Below are 15,003 nucleotides of genomic sequence, written 5' to 3' on the forward strand. Positions count from 1 at the left end.
GAAAACTGTCATTCGGTAATTAGCAGTGGTGATGAAACCCTCTATTACCATTTCATTTACACGCCATCACAGGGCACAGTCGGCTGACCCGCGCGCATGCACGCGGCCCAGCTTCGCTAACAGCTTTTAAAACAGTCATATCTTTATGACACAACCTCGGCTCGGCACAGCGTGATGCATCAGCTGGTTTACCTTTTTATTTCCTCAATCTGCTCAAAGCCGGGGCGGTGTTTTTACCATTATCTACTCACAGTAATGACCTCTTATATCTCCACTGGTGGTGTTAATGAGTGGGCAGGCGCGGCGAGTCGTACGGCTGCAACTAATAGGGCCGGTCACACAGCCTAACAAAGTGTGAATATACACCGGGCCTCTTAAGTCTGAGACCGCGTTCCCGTTTACTTTAATGGTTAGGCGGTCTCAGACTTTTGGACCTGTGGCGCTGTGTGTTTTACAGGCCCCAGGGAGCATGATGGAGGTGTTTGCTCTAATTATCACGGAGCTGGTGGGGGGGCCCCGAAGATGCCCCTGTGAGCTGCACAGCTCTTTGTTTTAAACTCACATAGATGTGAAGATAATATCTTGCATGGCCTGGACTAGTTTTTCTCCAAGGTATAATGGGTTATTAGACCGGATGAATGGCACGAGCTGCTTTTGCCAAATCTCCAAACTGGATACATGAACTTCCTGATTTCCACACTTGGCCGAAACTATCATGGGACATCCTGCAGCAGTTTTCTGATTTTCAACCCTTATTCCGTGGCCGAGTCACAGGGATGGCACATCCGCAGTAAATGCCAGAGTTCACTGTGGGTGGGGGGAAACCACAAGAGTCATGCTTTTGTTAATGTGGAGGAGGCTGTGATCTGACTTTCACTGAATGAATAGTTTACCAGATAACAGTTAGATTTCTGTTTTATCCCACTGATCACATATGTGGATCACTCCCCCTCCTTCTCTCTTCCTCTCTGTGTGTCAGTGGGTTGGATAAATGACATTTAAATGTCACTTTCATTTAATTAATTTCCCTTCCTGGCAGCAAGGTCAGATCAACAAAGACAGGCAGCGTCTGATCCGTGTTAGATCCCGGTCGAGAGGAGGGTCCTGAGGGAGGGTCAGCTGACATGGGTTGTGTGAGGTCACTGTGTCGGTCTGAATGGGTTAAAAGATATACAGATAAATCCCAGAGGGCAGCATAATGTCTCACTTCAGATGGGGCCGTCAGGAACCAGATGTTAGAGCCAACTGGTTGTATTAATAAACCCACCAATATTCCAATATTAACACAAGACTAAGTCTGAATAAGACACGATCATGTAACAGCATTTTCTGATTAACTTAACCGGAATAAGGTCACACTTGGAATAAGCTATAATCAATTTAAGACATGTGGAGTAGAATATATATAATATATACACATGTATATGTCTTGATCCCATTATAACGTCCTGTTGGAGTTTCCATAGCATTTTTTCTAAAGCATGTTGTGTTTACAACTAAATCCAAGACAAAATAATGTGATAATATGTCTTATCTGTCATTGTGTGGTGTGTAAAAATGAGCTATTTTAAATATGAGAATAATTGTTATGTTAGTTCAATTTTTTTACCATTTAACAATAACAATTATATATTTCTTACACGTGTTGGGTCGTTTCGGGCCATTAAATAACATTTACATCCGAAGTGCAGCTTTTCCTTTCCAAGAGCATTTCTGCACCACACAATTATGGTCAATGGGAAATAAAATAAAAAATATTGTTGCTTACAGGACTATTTCCAGCATCACTGTTTGAACGGATCAAAAAAGAAATCCCACTAAGATTTAAGAGGTACAATTGTCACAGCTTTTTTTGTTTTATATTCATGCACATGCGTTTGAACTCCAATCTTTGTCATATTAAGGGAAACCACTTTTCCGACCAATATTTCACCAACTCTCACGAGCAACACTTCTCAGTACAGTCGCGCTCATGTGTTTCTCATCATTGCACCCAGTTAAACTGTTGAAAATGTTGCTTATAAGACAACAGACATGCAATCATCCAGCACAATAAATATCATAGGACAGATTTAATAAAGCATAATTTCCGTGTTGTGTGGTTTCTCTTTTTCATTTGCTTGGGTTCAACGTAAAAAAAATATTGTAAAATCCCCAATTAAAAAAGACTCAAGCAGTGACAAGAAAATCTCATATTGCTCTTTTGCTTCCTCAAGATGTTATGACGACTACGAGCCAAGGCTTCGTCTAAATCGTGGAAAATATTGATGCTAAGGGCTTGATTATAATTAATCAAACAACATTCCGGAGTGGAAACAGATTGTCCAAGTGGAAATATTTGAGCGCATGTGTCGGGGACTCGACAGTGGAGCATCTGTCACCGCAGACAGAGCCGAGCTGAGGTCATCTCCATGTGACCGCTCTCATCAAGACCACGTCCTGAAAGACACTTTTATTCCATGTCAGGACATTTAATGGAATAACAACACTGTGGCAAGACATTATCATTTTAAGTTTTGGATTTTCTTGCTCAGATTAGTGACCTTTTCATGCAGATTTATACTCATAAAGACACTAATTGTATGAGAAATTTGTTTAAATGTGAAATGGATGTATAAGAGATATGGTGGCTTCATTTCGGGGATAGAACTTGTCCTTAGAAAATGTCCTTAGTCTCCAATTCTGAATCTGATTCACTCTATATTTCCACACTTGGGCTTGATTCAAGAACCGTGGCTCCAATTGAAGGAAACAACGGTTTGATAGCATGACGAATATATAAAAGAGCCAAGAAATCTTTTTCCTACTTTCTACAATTGGCTCCACAAGTTACTTATTCATTAAGTACTGAAATCTTTTTTTTGTTCTTTAAAAACTGGAAGACAAAGGCGTCTAGTTGGAAAATATAAAACTAGCATTAGCTCCAATGATATCATTCAAAACGACATTGTGAATTCCGGCCAAACAAATAAAGACAAAGTCGTAAAAATGAGACACAATAAAGAACGGTTACACTCGATGTGAAGGAAAACAAATTTTCCAGCTTTTCCAATGTTTAATACATTTACCTCACGAACCAAATTTCTATCTCTTCTGATTCGTTCAGTTTGTTGAATGCAAAAAAGAAGAAGGCACTTTTTACTCTTGAAAAAAGAAACGTGACAAAGAAAGGAGTTTGCAAGTCTGAAAAATGGGGAAACTTGTAAAACCAATAACTGCGGGGCCCCTTTCTGTGTTCCCACTCCCCTAACAAGATCCCCCTCTCTGATGCAGAATGGCCACAAGCCACATACCATCGGTGTTGGACGAACATGTAATCCACTAACATTCCCTTTGAGGCAGCGAATGCCAGACTGCATATTTTGCTTCTATAAATCCACCACAAACAATCGGCTATAAAACATGTCGTTCAATGTACATAATAGTTTTATAACTTCGAGAGCCATTATAATGAGCAGTTTATCACCAGAAATGAGAACATTAAATATAGGCTGTATATGTTTTCTGGCAGGAGGAGAGCTCCACTCCGTGAGAGCCGTGCGGGCTGGAGAATTGCTAATCTTGCACATTTGGCAATTCTGCACGAGTCTTCCTTGACCTTTGCTTCGCTGCCAAGTCATCGCAAACGGAGAGAGTGAACAGTTCCCAGCTTTGACACTGAGTCAGACACAAACCCCCCAACAACAGACATGCCTCCGCTCAAGCACACACACACACACACACACACACACACACACACACATCCACAGGGTGCACAATTCATTAAAAAATAAAAAATGCAAGGGGCTGATTTTTCTTTTTTCTTTTTTTTTAATCACAGCTAAGGATTTTTTCCAGATGGCCTCCTAAACGGGGTGTTCTCATGCTTATATTCTCATGCCAAATTGCAGGCCAACAAATATTTTAGCATGAACCAACTAAATGCACAACAGCAGCATTTGTTTTTTTATGTTGTTTATGGCTTTAACTTTTCTCTGCAAAAAACAAATATACATTGTATTGTTTAAAAAAAGGGTTTTTGTGAGCACATGTAAAAACAACCTCCACCGCGGATTCCAAATGTGACTCTCTTTCCCAGACAGCGACCCTGGACACCTGTCAACCGCAAATAAACGCTGGTTATTTGCCGTTTGAGAGCGCGGAGGCCGGAGGTCAACGGGATAGGATGTTGAAGTCGGGCCGAGCCGGAGTCATGACTGGTGACTCTGCCGAGTCCAATGAGCCTCTTAGGTCATCTGTGTCGAGGGGGGATTAGGAGCGGTCAGTGATCCCATCAAAGCAATGTGTCACCAGCACTGTGTCTTACCGCCGAGCCGCACACTCCAGCGAGCACTGATCCCCTTAACTGACTCTCAGCGGGCCCGGCAACTAAGGCGAGCTGACAGCAGGGCTATTTTCGGGCAGAAATCACCCCTGTTTCGACAGGGCTACGGATAGAGACGGCCCGGGCCCGCGCAATCGCTCTCCATTAGAGAGACTGAAAAACACAGCGGAGGAGCGCAATTTGCCACTTTGCTGCAGAGAGCAACCTTTTGCTCGCGACAGCTCCCAGAAACAGATGAGGGATAAATGTGTTGTGACAGCAGCTAATAAGGTCCCTGTCATCTGCTGGTAGTGTGTCATTGCGAGTGTGTGTTTGTGTGTGTGTGTCTGTGTGTGTGCACATATGAGTGCACATGTGTCATCTATGTTTACACCTAGAGTGTGCTTTAAACAGAGAAGTAAAATACACTGATGAGAGCGGAACAGAGCAGCAGACTGAGTTTGTGTCTTGATATATGACCACATGATAAACTCGCTTGATCTTCCTCTTCGTCAGCTTTTTATGACAGAACAAAGAAGCAATGGATTAAAATAGCAAGTGGGAACAAAGAAATCGTCTCTACAAATAGCCAGAGTCGTAAAAACACAGCACAAATCCCACTGGTAAGCGTTTCCTACCATCTATACTGTTGTTGTTACTAAAGAATATTACGTTTTCTGAGCTCAGCTAAGCTAACAAGCTATAGTAAACAGTATGTGTCCATGCAGAGCTCACAAATAGAGCAAAGGATTCAAAAAATCTACGTGTAATGCTCTTTCACCTTCTCACTAATGATCATCAGTCCCTAATAGGAGATCATGGGCTGAGGCTTGACCTTGGTCACCGCACAGGGAGTTAAACCAATCACCTCCTGCTCTGAGTACTGAAGATTGTTTTCAGTGAGAGAGAGAGGCACACATTGTAAAAGTTTAAAAAGTCCAATTTAAGTCAAATCTCGCTTATCGTTTTATTCATCAGACGTGAGGTTGTTATCGGTAACATTCTGAGCTCAGTCACGGCCGACCAGTATCTGTCAGTTGTTCCAAAAATGAGTGGCTGTTGAAATGCTGCCTCACCTCGACTCCTGACTGGATCCTTCAGGTGTTCCTGCGGCGCTTCATTACGCTTCTGCCAAAGTGGCACCTTCATCAAGCTGTCAGTTGAAATGTGGCTCAAAGTGCATCACTGTCAATTACCGCTGAGCAAGTAGGGGCAATTATTTCCGTTAGCAAATCAATACAGTTAGACCGGAGTCTGCATAATTTGTATATGATGCACTGCTGCAAGAAGAGAAAAATCGTACGTCAGACGTTTTGACTTGTCATTGCAGGAAAAGATCAGATGTTGCATGAGTTACATTCAAATCCAGACTGCTATAGAGGCCAATAGGCAGCTTAGGGAGTAAAACATTTCTGATATCGGCTGATATAGACAGGATTCCTAAAATGTCATTATCAAAACCTTATTATAAAGACAAATATCCCTTCTAATATAAGATTTACTGCTATTTACTAAATAGCAGGGAATTGGATTCATTAATGTAAATGTATACGTACAAAAGACGATTCAATTAAGACATTATGTCAGAATGTCAGCTTTAAAAAATGAGCTTCCAATAAAACTCAGATTAGCATTTGAGTAATGGGATTATCACATAATCTACACACATGCAGTTGCACTGTATCTGCCTGCTGTTCTCTGCCGTCGCAGTCGGGTCACATCTCACTTCCCTGCACAGCCGCCGTCTCTAAAAGGTATTTCTGTTGAAGTGCGAGGCGGCGAATATGTGGGCTGTCAAAGGATTAAGACGTCGCAGCATATCCAAAACTATTAGAGCTGCAATTTATTTTACTTTCCTGACACAGCTCAGCAAAGAAGCCATTAATTTTCTCAACAAAATGGAGCAGTAAGGACTTCTCAAAAGGTCCCTGCCTTTGTGGAGCTGCAGCGCTGGCCGCTCCACGCCGATGAAATAATTTGGTTGTAACAGGTTCAATTTGTGTCAGTGGAAAAAAAATGTGTGTGTGTAACTGTACAGCAGTTGACAAGGTACCAGTTTTCAATTTGCCTGCTTACAAAGAGCCCATTGTAATTTGTTTAATGTGCATAATACAGTCATTTGGGCATTGCGTTGCCTCCATGATCAGGGATACTGGCATATTGATTAACCTGCACTTCAGGAAACCTGCAGAGGCTCGGGGAAGACTCCTGAGCTGCTGCCTCCACTGCCCGTTCATATCCGGAGGACGGGTGCGAGATCAATGGCGAACTGGGACGCTATTAGAGCCGAGGCAGCTTCAGCAGCCAGGCAGCCTGGACTTCAAAAGCAAAGTGTGGGAGGAGAAATAACACAAGGTAATTATCTGGGCCCCGCTAGCTACCGCCGAGGCAATCTGCAGAGTGGAGGACGAAGGGGGGAGCTGTGGAGGTGGTGTTCAGGATGTCTGTCCACATTTACCTCAACTCACTGCACCCCCGCTCACTCCGGCAGCGCTGATGGAGAAGACAAAAAAACTTTCCAGTTTCTGTATATTTTACCTGACAGCTTCGTTTCAGTTTGTGTGCATGTAGCTGAACCGCTGATCACTCAATTTCAGAGTTTACCCCCCCCCCAAAAAAGGTAGTAATGAAGTGAACACCCTCCCAACCTGACGCACGACTGCTGAAGCCAAATTGCATCGCGAGGTGAGAAGCCATCTGCTTTTCAGGTGAACTTTACAGTCGTGAGGAGTCGTTAGGCGAACGCTCCGAGAGCATCTGGACAACAAGTCATCGCAAAGTCAACCAGGCTCCACTTATCTGACTGCAGCACATTAAACTCATTCTTATTCTGAACATCTGCACGGATTTTAATTTTCTGATCGCTCATTTGGAAGTTGCGGAGAAAATCTTCAGTCGGGGCCATTTAATATAATTTGCTTCCTCTGTTCCTGAATGTCTCTCACATGTGTAATCAAAGTAACAGCAATAGTCACCGGGACGACGATTCCGATCCGCGCTTAAAAGCTCAATCCCTGATGACTCGCTCCTAATCGTTAAGAAGAACTCCAAATTACCACAGCAAGGAAGAGATGGGTCTATTTTACATGCAGATGTATTCAGAGGTGAAACTCTTGCACTTAAAGACACTTCAAATACAGAACAATTATAAACACTGCAGCATCAGCGAGTTGACTCCTACCTGCAGCCATGGGCTTTGTGTGACGTAGTTCTGCTCCCGGTTAATGAGTGTAAAGGTCAGCAGCTTGTTATGACACCAATTACAGCGATATTTCAGATTAGCGATGTAAGTCCTCATCATCGGTGGCCCCGGCCGATGCTTCCGATTTCATCAAAGCTAATTGCGGAATAATGAGTGCAACCCAACACAGGGATGCGAGTGAGGTAATCATTCAGGTTGGTTTAGGGGTCGTGTGCTGCGCTTCAGTTAGAGTCACGGGTCAACGCAGGGGTCGGGTTACAGCGAAGTGGCCGGGGGGGCCGTGTTAAGGTCAAAGTGCAGCGACAGCTTTATGACACACGGATCCAACCTTGAAAGGAAAACTTGACCCGATTCTTCCTTGAGGATTCTTCTATGAAACACACACCCGCAGAGGAAATAAAAAGCTGAGCCCCTTTTTCTCCAACTTTGCACAAAAGACTTTAAACATGATAATAAATAATTTTGCGAATAAATCGATATATACAATCTCTTGGTGTCGTCTTGTTAGTATTGAATTGGGATTGTGGATTGGTGCAATATCTGTGTGGATGGACACTAAAAATAGATTGTGATAGCAATTCATTGTAAATGGGCCTTAATTGTTAACTGTTAGTCCAATCTGTCATTTGACCACTTGCTATGTAACTCAGTGACTATACACGCCACTCAAATCAAGGAGTAAGTAGCAGTTACAGTTACGACCATAGACCTTATAAAATGATGGCGAACCTGTATCTGCTTCCTCCTGTTGTACAAAATGAAGCCTAAATATCCCAGGTACGGGTGCCGCCATCTTGCCCTTTTAACATCATTTGGGGCCAAAGTCCAAAGTGGAGCCACTGTATCAAGGTACCTCCGATACACACACACGACCAGTCGCATCACAGTCCCTGCTGTCAATCATAACGTTTCACCTCGCTTAACTAATGAAGCACAAACATCAGTGTGAAAGCTGGAAGTGTAGAGAATCCAAAAAACTGATTCTTCTTCATTTCCTCTTCAATCTAAATGTTGCTGCCTCACTCCAATGAGTCAATGAGTGGTGTGATGTCGTTTACATGAAAATCCAGGGAACTCAGCCGTGTCCAGTTAGCCACACTACTCTGATTGGTTGAGTGACACAAGGCTGAACCGAGTTTGAAAAGGGCATGCACGGATTCTAACACTGACAACGACAAAAAAATCCCACCAAAGATCCAGTGACCAGTTTGACACGCTCTTTTTCACCACTGGCTCGCTTCAAAGGACACGAAACCCCACAGCACAACCACAATTAGCAGATAACATCACGAGCTGGAGCACTTGGGGATTAAGTGCTCACTGAAGGGTACTTCATCACTACATTACAGAGAGTGAAATGAATTTTAAACCCTGACTTTCTTTTCTCCGCCCCGGGGTATTCAGATTCTGGAAACAGTCTGAGGATTAAAACAGGCAAATTTACTTTCACCAGCTGACTTCCTTAACCTTTCCGCAACAACTGACTGCACTGTGGACGACCTCAGATGCCACAGCCGCTCCGAGCTGGAGACCGCGGGTCAGACAGTGGCACTTCATCCTCCGTGATGTATCGCTAATAAACAACAGGGCAAGCCACAGGCAAGCACCCTTTAACAAGGACAAGAACACTGGTCCACTTCCACTGATGACACCTTGATGAATAAACTGTCCGGGCTAATCGATGACACCGCGGCTGCAGTCGCCGAACTGTCAGCCGGTTGGTCAGGCGGTGTCACAGGAAAACACACTCCCAGGGCCACCTCTAGTAAATTGCAGCGGGTGTTGACTAAAATGATAATTAACCAGCAAAAAGCACAAAAATGGAAAAAGAAACAACACACTCATACACAAACACACAGACACACACAATGACAGGGGCAATGGCCTTTTTGCACAGATTAGGGTGATGTCTGCCACTGAAGTGACATCCACTGTTGGATCGAGAAAAACTAATTTGTTGTTTTTAAGTGTTGCCACAATAAGCTTGTTAGAAAACAATAAACTCCACAATGCATCCACACAGACACACAAGCTATTGTACGTTACAGACCTTCGGGTTTCATATGGGTTGGTGAAGTGTAAGTTACAGTTTGCTCTTGTTGTAAATCAACTTTTGTAAATCTGTAAAATCGACATGAGAATTCCAAGGTTGTGCATTAGTAGAAAAGATTTTTATTAGTATAAAAAGACTGATATGTGTATTGAGGTTACACAAACACTATGTGTGAAAAGGAAGTATTTTTGTAAACATCTTTGCAAAGATAGATATCAGAAAACTGTGTAAGTGACTCTCCGGTATTAAGTAAATTTGACCCCGTTTTCACACCTGAATCTAATGGGACAAGGTATTTAGCAGTATTACGAAGTTAAGTGAATTATTGTTGCACATCCTGACATTTAACAAGCTCAAAAATCGTATTGAACCATTTTTGAGCTCATAGTTTTGATGCATCAGTAGACAGACAAATATGTATTAGTCTGTGTGAGCTTTAAAAGCTGGAACCAGTTGCATGAAGGCAACGAGGAAATCCTACAGGAAGTCCTGCTTGAGTGTGTGTGTGTGTGTGTGTGCATCTCTACAGCTTCCCACAGGAAGAAAATGCATCCTGCACTTTCATCCTATACAACATCTAATTATGGAAGTCTTATTCTTATATAATTGCTCGTAGAAGCAGAATTGAATTACTATCGCCAATGTTTTAATCACACTTCCAATAACATTTCTGTGCTCACTCTAGTAAAACTAGCTGCAAGAAATAGACATAAGATAAAGATTTTCCGCCACAGTGCATTCTTTACTTGTGAAAGTCTTCCCGTCTTGACAAGCCAAAAACAATTATATTATCTTAAATCTTTCAGTAGTTCTTAATGCTTTCCAAATGCCTCTGAAGCACTCGTACATCACAGAGGTGAACACCCTAAAGGATTATGTCAGTTGCTGTTTGCTCAAAAGACTCAAAGTTGATACAGCAAGCCATGACAAGCATCCCATTCACAGCTGCCAGTAGCAGTCAGTCCTGTCATCTACTGAATGTTTGGGTATATCTGTTGTGTTTATTCTGACTCTATCTCTTCTCTGCTCCGAGGCCTATGGAGCCTCCCGGGCTGATTGACAGCGAGCGTTTCTGGCTCCCGCCACAGAGCAATGATTGACATCCTTGAGATGGAAGAGAGCCAGCAAGATTTTGACTGTCACTCTCGGACGTGCAGAGGGCTCCAAGATGGCGGAGGGCTGATTATGTTTGAGAAGCGGCATTCGCAGATGGAGGCCAGACAAGCCACATAGGGTCTGCATGTATTTATAATCAGTTCTGAACATACACCTCCTACCTGTGGTTTACAGTATGTGCACACGGTTCTCATGGCAACATCGCAAAACATTACCGACTTCCTTTAAACTGCAGAAGCTCCGAAAAGACCGAAAGTTTCAGTTTCACATTTTCTTGAAAACAGGTCCTTCCAGAGCTAGATAACCCACAAGTCTCTGCAGGTATCAGTGCTTCGGAGTCGTACGAGGAACATGCATGACATCATTTAACACAACAAAAACACACAAACCACAAAACACACAAATAGCAACTTGGATTTTCTGCATCGCATGAGACACAGTGGATGAGTATGAGTCTCTCTATGTGAAAGTAAAGGACACCCAGAGTAGTTCAACAAGCGGACAGGATCCCATCACTCATCACACACGTACAGACACACACACACACACACACACACACACACACACACACACACACACACGTACAGACACACCCACACAGCTGCGTGTCTGTCTCTTACCTTTGTGTCATCTCTCTGGCCTGCTGGCTGCACATCTGTACTTTGATTGTCAGAGGAGGGCCCGCCACCGGCATCCGTCTGTCTGTCATCCAGTGCATTCTGCTGATTGGCCCCTGACCGAGGAGAGCCCAGAGGGCGGGGCTCCTCCTGCTGAACGCCACTTTGGACCTCCATCTTCCTCTGCAGTGCCTGGAAAAGGTGGAGTGAGAGCGCTGGATAATAATGCAGGGGAAAAGAACTTAATTAAAACGGGTGGACAACACACAATGGTTCCAAGGTTTGATTCCAAATACACACAGATGTGCATGAACTCCCTTCACTGCTGGTTTCTGCAGGAGAGGATAATGATGAGAAAATGCTGGCTGAAGTTTCAGTTTATGATATAAACATGTTAAGGCTTTAAAAAGACCCCATATGCGGTTTTCCTCAGTAAAATAACTGACACACAGGTGCTTTCAAAATATAGTCTTATTTAAAAAACTATAAATAAATATAAGTAGTTAGCAGGTTTAAAGTTGGATGAGAACAAATCATGGATGAACAGATAAACAATATAATAAAGAACAGAAATCAACATTATAATATCTATTAAGATTATATAGTACCAACTGGGATGGAACTGAGCCATTATTAAAACATTTGTCTCATCTGTTTTTCTCCTGCGATGAAAAGTCAAAACATGTCATAAAAATATCTATTAAACCCAGTGGTCACCACCTATAGCACATAGGTTGCGGTCAATTCGCTCAGTTGCAGGAGCCAGACTGGTGGACTGTGTTTATTAAGAAAGATTTGTTGTGTTCCACCAGAAGCAGGCGCGTCGTGCATCCAGGTCCCCGAACAATAAAGCCGAGAGGAGAAAAGTAAAGGAAGGAGTGACCCTGTGTGAAGGACACATCAGAGCACAGCCATGTGAAATCACCAGCCAGGTGAAGTTTAGCACCCAGTCGCTTCATTCTGGGGCCATCAATAAGTTATGGGGTCGGCTGCTTGTTCCCTCGGCTGAGATGAGCTGCCTCATAAATGCAAGTCCTGAAGGAGCTTTTGACTAAACATGTCTAACACTGCAGCACGTTCACCATGGAGCCAAATCAGAGCCAATTGTGTTGTTTAATTTGAAAAACGTGAATTGTGATTGAAAAACTCAATTTTGAGACTGAAAGTTTAAATTTTGATCTTGAATCTGAAGATCCCGATTGAGGAAGGTCTCTTCTGTGATAGGGCGCGTTCACATATACGCGAATGCAGGCGAAAGATAGTCACCTCACCCGCCAAGACGAACTACGTAACATCGCTTATGGAACGTGGGCAGCGCGGGATGTGACGCACATGAAAATCAGTTGTGTGGTCTGTAGTATTTTTGAGATTGTGGTTGTTGGACGAGCGTTTTTTTGGGGTTGCAAGAAAATGTACAGTGAAAAACAGAATAAGACGTTGGGGTTGTTCTTGGCGATGAGAAGAAGGAGGCTGGTTCGACGCAGCTAATACCAGGGTCTCCTCCATCTTGGCTCATGATGATAGCTACAGCCAATGACGCAAACGTTGTCGCAATGACGCCGTTGGTCAAAGTTCAACTCCGAGCATCGCCACGTGTCGGATTTGCTTCGTGAACAGGAGATGAAGGTTCGCCACTGTTACAATTCCTCGTGTCAAAGTAAATAGTCTAAATTGCGTGAATTTAAATAGCTCTTTTCTATTCTTGATGAGCAGTCACAGCACTTTACAGTACAGTTCGGCTATTCACCCATACACACACATTCATAGTGCATCGGGAAGAGAGGAGACTGGGATCTATTGGCAGAAAATTAATATAAAATAATCTTTACCCTAGAATGGGCCCTTTATCTTTAAACACTTTATATTTACAGCAGGAGCGGCTCCTCTCTACGGAGGCTGCCATATTTATATTTTAGTCGTCCAAACTTGACAAACTAAACACCTTTCGATTTTTTATGACAACTGAAGGTTTCCACAGGTTCTCTGTCATGTTTGGAAGAGGAGGGTGAGGTGAGGGGCATTCAGCTGCAACGTGCAACTTCACCACTAGATGTCACTAAATTCTACACGCTGAACCTTTAACATAACAAGTTGTCAACCTGCCATAAATAAAGAAAACACTATCATCCTTTTTATTAATCATATATACTACGTCGATATAAAACTTATTTTGTGTATCGTAATTAACACATTTTAAAAATACTGATAATCATGATGATTTTAGTCTCGATAATCGTGATACAAAATGTTTAACTATCTAATAGTTGTAACAAATAAGTTATGTATGAAACTAGCAGGAACATTTAACGCTTGAAATGAGAAACTTGAAAGTTGGCTCCTTCCTGAGTTGCTATTCTACATCCACCTGCGCTGCGTTCAGTTTTAAAGACAAAACGAAGCCGCAACATTCCCATGAAAACAGATAAAACCACGTTATCCATGTCTCGTCCCGTGCACCGGGGACTCGGGGACTCGGAGGCGCGCTGAGCCGCTCGTGTGGCCGCTGACAGGGCTCCACAGTCGGGGTGGCAGCGGGAACCGGAGCAGGTGTCACAACAAAGCTGAATTACCTGTGTGAACTGTCGTCGTTATGTCGGACGCATTTCAACAGGAAGATGCGCAACTGGCTTTACATCCCTGTGGCCGGAAGCGGGAGCAGGCTGTAGTTCCTCCGGGAGAGAAGTTCATTCATCCCGGCGGAGAGAGAAGTTGAGGACCGGTGAGCAGCGCCGTGTCTCAGCCGCTGCAGACTCCGCCGCTGCCGCCGTCACAGCGGGCGTGTCCCCGGGAGCCGCCGCCGGTCCAGCCCCCCCTTCTCCCGGTCACACGTGAGGCCTTCAGGGGCCGCTGGGAGGAGAACCAGGGGGAGAACCAGGGGGAGAACCATGGTTTCAGGGAGGAAATCCACTTCCTCTCCTCCTCAAAAACATGTAAAATGTGTCTGTGTTGGGTCAGAACCAACTAAAAAACATTCATATTAATCTGGACTGTCACTCAAGCGATAACACTGTCAGATAATCAGGATAAATGACTCCAGTAAAGTTTTATTGATCAATTATTTACATGCAACACAAACCTTGTTGGAAATAACCCATTCATTTAACCTCCTAGAAATTACACACAATATATAGTCTAAGTTATGAGATGGATGTATTGCTATTCATTAAGATTATATTGCAATAATCATTGATGATTATTCGCCAGCATTAATATACAGTATATGTACACGATAACAAATATTCATTGTACTTGGTTAGTCCCAACACAGAGGCACTGAATGAGGCATTTATTTATAGTCTCATTTGCTTATTTGTTGAGATTCATTGATTTTGAATGATGAATACTAAACAGGAATATCATTCTGTTTATTTAAAATAGTAAATGTCTAATGTTTACAGAAGCATTCTGGCACCTAAACATACCCCTGTCAGTATTTCCTACAGTCTTTGAAAGCAGCAGAAGCTCCACTACGGTAGGAGGGGCCGAGGTGAAGCCAGGACAGGAACTATTTAATGTATAGACTAATACTAGATTAACCATATATCCAAAAATAAATATACAGAAAATAATCAATAAACAATGTATCCTAATATAAATATACAAACAATAACTGATAAACTATATATACAAATATATATATACAAAACATTATTGTTATCATCATCATCAGTATCACTATAGTCATGTTGATAATAATATAACATAAAAGATC

General features: G+C 42.8%; 1 protein-coding gene across 2 annotated transcripts in view; it reads right to left on the bottom strand.

Annotated features, from left to right (window-relative positions):
• rbms3 (RNA binding motif, single stranded interacting protein) overlaps positions 1 to 14,074 on the bottom strand; it is a 255,253-nt gene extending 241,179 nt beyond the window's left edge. For both annotated transcript variants that reach the window (XM_034600749.1, XM_034600748.1), the window contains exons 1-2: positions 13,862 to 14,074; positions 11,295 to 11,483 (exon numbers count right to left, since the gene is read on the bottom strand). In XM_034600749.1, coding sequence (XP_034456640.1) covers positions 11,295 to 11,468 — 174 coding nt within the window. In that variant the 5' untranslated portion in view covers positions 11,469 to 11,483; positions 13,862 to 14,074. The remainder of the gene's footprint in view (positions 1 to 11,294; positions 11,484 to 13,861) is intronic.
• Positions 14,075 to 15,003: the final 929 nt, after the last annotated feature.

Source organism: Hippoglossus hippoglossus, chromosome 11 (genome assembly GCF_009819705.1).
Source record: "Hippoglossus hippoglossus isolate fHipHip1 chromosome 11, fHipHip1.pri, whole genome shotgun sequence".
Classification (NCBI taxonomy): domain Eukaryota; kingdom Metazoa; phylum Chordata; class Actinopteri; order Pleuronectiformes; family Pleuronectidae; genus Hippoglossus; species Hippoglossus hippoglossus.